At 47.0% G+C, this 3,637-nt stretch overlaps 1 protein-coding gene across 1 annotated transcript; it reads right to left on the reverse strand.

Moving 5' to 3' along the window:
• Nucleotides 1-2,028: 2,028 nt before the first annotated feature.
• On the reverse strand, nucleotides 2,029-3,334 carry LOC148687271 (claudin-34-like). The gene has a single exon (XM_088661160.1). The coding sequence runs from the start codon at nucleotides 3,043-3,045 to the stop codon at nucleotides 2,047-2,049; it is 999 nt and encodes a 332-aa protein (XP_088517286.1). The 5' UTR covers nucleotides 3,046-3,334; the 3' UTR covers nucleotides 2,029-2,046.
• Between the last annotated feature and the right edge of the window lie 303 nt (nucleotides 3,335-3,637).

The raw sequence follows: 3,637 nt of genomic DNA on the forward strand, positions 1-3,637 counted from the left end.
GGTCATCTAGTCCAACCCCCTGCAATGCAGGAATTTTTTCCTAGGTTTCCTTGAACCCACGGCATTTCGTGGGTTTCCTTGAACCCACGACATGGTTGAAATATTATGCTGATATGCAGCAACGCCTTGGAGCTGTCGTGACTGCGGCCGTGCCTTGCCTTGCCCTCGCCCGCCCTGCCACCCCCTCTCGCCTGCCCGACCCTCCCGTCCTCTTGCTGCAGAGTTCCAGCATCACAGCATCACCCAGAGACACCCACAAATATGAGTTATCCCTCTCTCTATTTCTTCCTTCCCTCCCTCCCTCTTCCATCCTTAATAAAATACGCGGGGGCAGATAAGCCCCACATAGAAAGCCCATCAACATGGGTGGGGGATGACTCTTTCAAATACGGTATTTACCAGTAATTGGGGGGGGGGAGGCACCTAGGCCTGCAGGAGTTGACTGCTATGTCTAGGAGTAGGACAATTCAAGAAAGCAGAATGATGCATATGCTATGGTAATATATCAATAGAATCATAGAATTGTAGTCGGAAGGGACCCACAAGGGTCATGTAGTCCAACCCCCTGCAATGCAGGATTTTTTTCCTAAGGTGGGGCTTGAACCCACGACATAGTTGAAATATTATGCTGATATGTAGCAACGCCTTGGAGCCGTCGTGGCTGCGGCCGTGCCTTGCCTCGCCCTCGCCCGCCCTGCCACCCCCTCTCGCCTGCCCGACCCTCCCGTCCTCTCCAGCCAAGCAGGGTAGCCGCCAACGCTGCCAGCCCCAGAAGCACAAGATGGCCGCTGCCGCCGCCGCCACAGTGTCCTTAGGCCCGCTGGCCCTGTAGCCCCGCCCACATTCCCACTTTGTGGCCCCTCCCCTCCCATGCCTTGGCCCCGCCCCTGAGTTTTGATCCTGGCTACGCCCCTGCTACTGGTGTTAAACAGGGATGCATTTTGGCCTCTTTCTTGTTTAATTTTTATATTAATGACATAGTTAAAGAACTGGAGGGCCTGCAGTTTGCCCCTGCCACTATTCTTGATCAGAAACTCTCTGTTTTAATGTACGCCAATGACCTAGTACTTGTATCTAAAACCCAGTTGGGCCTGAGGCGATTGCTCGCAAAAATAAGCTCATATTAAATTGCAAGCCTTTAAATCGGTAAAAGCTATTTTGAAATTTGCTGCTTGCAATGGGGGAAACCTAGTCAATCCAGCTCTATCGGTGTACAAAGCAAAATCAATGGCCCAGATTTTATATGGTGCAGAGGTTTGGGGCACTTCAAACGTTTCTGGTCTGGAACCCCCACAGAACTATTTTTTATTATTTAATGTTTCAACTGGTATATTAAAGTGTTTCCATAGCTTTGTGCTGATTAGGTCATGTTTTGATAATGTAAATGTCCTAAGTTTTCTACCAAATTTGTATATATTTTACTGAATTACATTGTATACATTGCAGCAGCCTTTGGCTATAAGCAATAAACTTGATACCTACAGCAACCATTGGAGGAGCCGGCACAGCCAATCCTGGCCCCTCCACCAACCAATTTATTAACCAATGCCTAACTGCAACCTTACAAGTTGTGACGAATTGTAGGCGCAGTAGGCGAAAACCAAGTGGCACCAGCCAATCAGCCAAATGGAAAAATTCCTACTAGGCCCCTGCCCCAAAAGCAGATGACCCCATGGCAGGCATAGCAAGGTCAAACGCAACAGCTTAAATAAAAACCCAGAGCTGGAGCAAGAAGGCATCTTTAAATATTAAATAAAGGCAAGGAGTGAGTTCCCAGGAATTGCAAGCCCCCTGGTGATGAATCAACCATATATTAAATAAATGCAAGGAGTGAAACACCATTTTCAGAACCAAGGTGTCCGTGATTTAAAATCGCTTTTGAGTCTAGAGGTCTCCAAAACACCCCCCAATAAATCACACTTCACACAGAAAAGTTTGAGGTTTTTGGCATAATTTTGGCCACAACTTTATTTAAAATACTTTATTTAAAATACAAAATGTGAGTGGTGGCTTAGGAAATGAAAGAGCTGATAAAAAAATGTAAATCTATGAGTAGACACAGGAAAGATATCCAGAATAGGAGGAAGCTTCTGCCTGGCTTTCCGGTATCTCTACGATGCAGGATTCGTTTCGAGTTTCAAGATCTTCTGCCTGGCTTTCTGGTATCTCTATGATGCAGGATTCGTTTCGAGTGTCAAGATCTTCTGCCTGGCTTTCCTGTATCTCAACTGTGGAGGATTTCTCTTTAATTATCAGATCCAGCAGAGAACCACACTTTGAACAAGTAGTTAGTCTCTTGCGTTTTACCGAATTTCTTGGGGTAATCACCACTGCAATGTCTATTCGATATGGATCTGTTGTGGTGGTCCTGATGCAAAATCTCTCCATCCCAAGCAATGCTGCACTCAGCAGCTGGAAACCCGCAGCGATATAGCCAAGATAAATTGAAGGTCCAATATGCTGCTCGCTGGAAATTGGAGGCAATTCAAAAGTTTCTGGGAAGTCAATTTTCCCATTCTGCAAGACAGAAGACATGTTCCATATCACAGAAATCAGGACAAGGATCCCTGCAGGTATGTTCAGGAATGCTCCAAGCCTAAAAAAAGTTAAGAGGAAATCCTCGTGTTTTCCGGGCTCGAACACATTGCACAAGGCAAATGATATTAATACTAGGGCGGCTGAACTCATAGTGGAAGCTAAGGCCATTAAGTCCTGAGCAATAAAAATTTCCCTTGGGAGGGTTGGATATCGTTCAGTGAGACCTTCACAATGCCAAAAAGAGTTGCCGTCGTCAGAAGGGTTTCTCCAAAAACAGACATTCCAGATTCCAATCCAGACGTTTCCAGAGCCGTTCTCTCCACGCCACACTCTCCAGTTGACACTGGCTGTGGTTGCAATGCACAGAATGCAGGCCAAAATACTCATCAAGAACCCACAGAACTGGAGGCAAGAAACTACGCTCAGCAATCTCTCCACCAGGGAGCCTTCTCTCACCCACAGGGGGGGTTTGGAGAATAGAGGACCCAGGGAGACTTTGGCAGACATCCTGGAAACAAAAGAGAAGACAACATACAGTGAGGGAGGGAATAACAAGCATGTCTAGTCATTGAAGGACATCCTCCCTCCTGGCCAGAAAGAAGCAGCAAAAGAAAGAGTTCCCCTGCTCTCTCCCACCCCCTGGTTAGGTATAGACATCTGATCCAGAGAAGCCGACACACATACTTTCTTCCAGCACACTGCTCCTGATTGAATATACTGTTGCATTGTTCCTGTGAAAATGGCCCTAACCACAGCAACCTGTTGTGGATGGGAATCTGCTCATGATTTCGCTGTTTTGCTATCTGCTACGGCAGCTATCCTTTCCCACAGAGCAGAAACACACCTGATGGCATAGTGAGGAATGTTTAATCCCTACACTTACGTGAAATGTGTTCCTCAGCTAGAGTCTAGCGGGCCAGGAATAGAGCAGGTATTTGCTAGGTGCTCCTGAGCCTCAAAAAGACTCAGCTGCTGGCCACTGGGCTGACGTTCACCTGAGCAGCCGGCCACAGCAGCAACTGCTCTGCAGAATTCTTAGGTCAGTTACAGTCCAGTTAGAATCCTGACAGCAAGACAAATCATAACTCCAGGGTACTGG

Source organism: Zootoca vivipara, chromosome Z1 (assembly GCF_965207765.1).
Source record: "Zootoca vivipara chromosome Z1, rZooViv2.hap1.1, whole genome shotgun sequence".
Taxonomy (NCBI): Eukaryota; Metazoa; Chordata; class Lepidosauria; order Squamata; family Lacertidae; genus Zootoca; species Zootoca vivipara.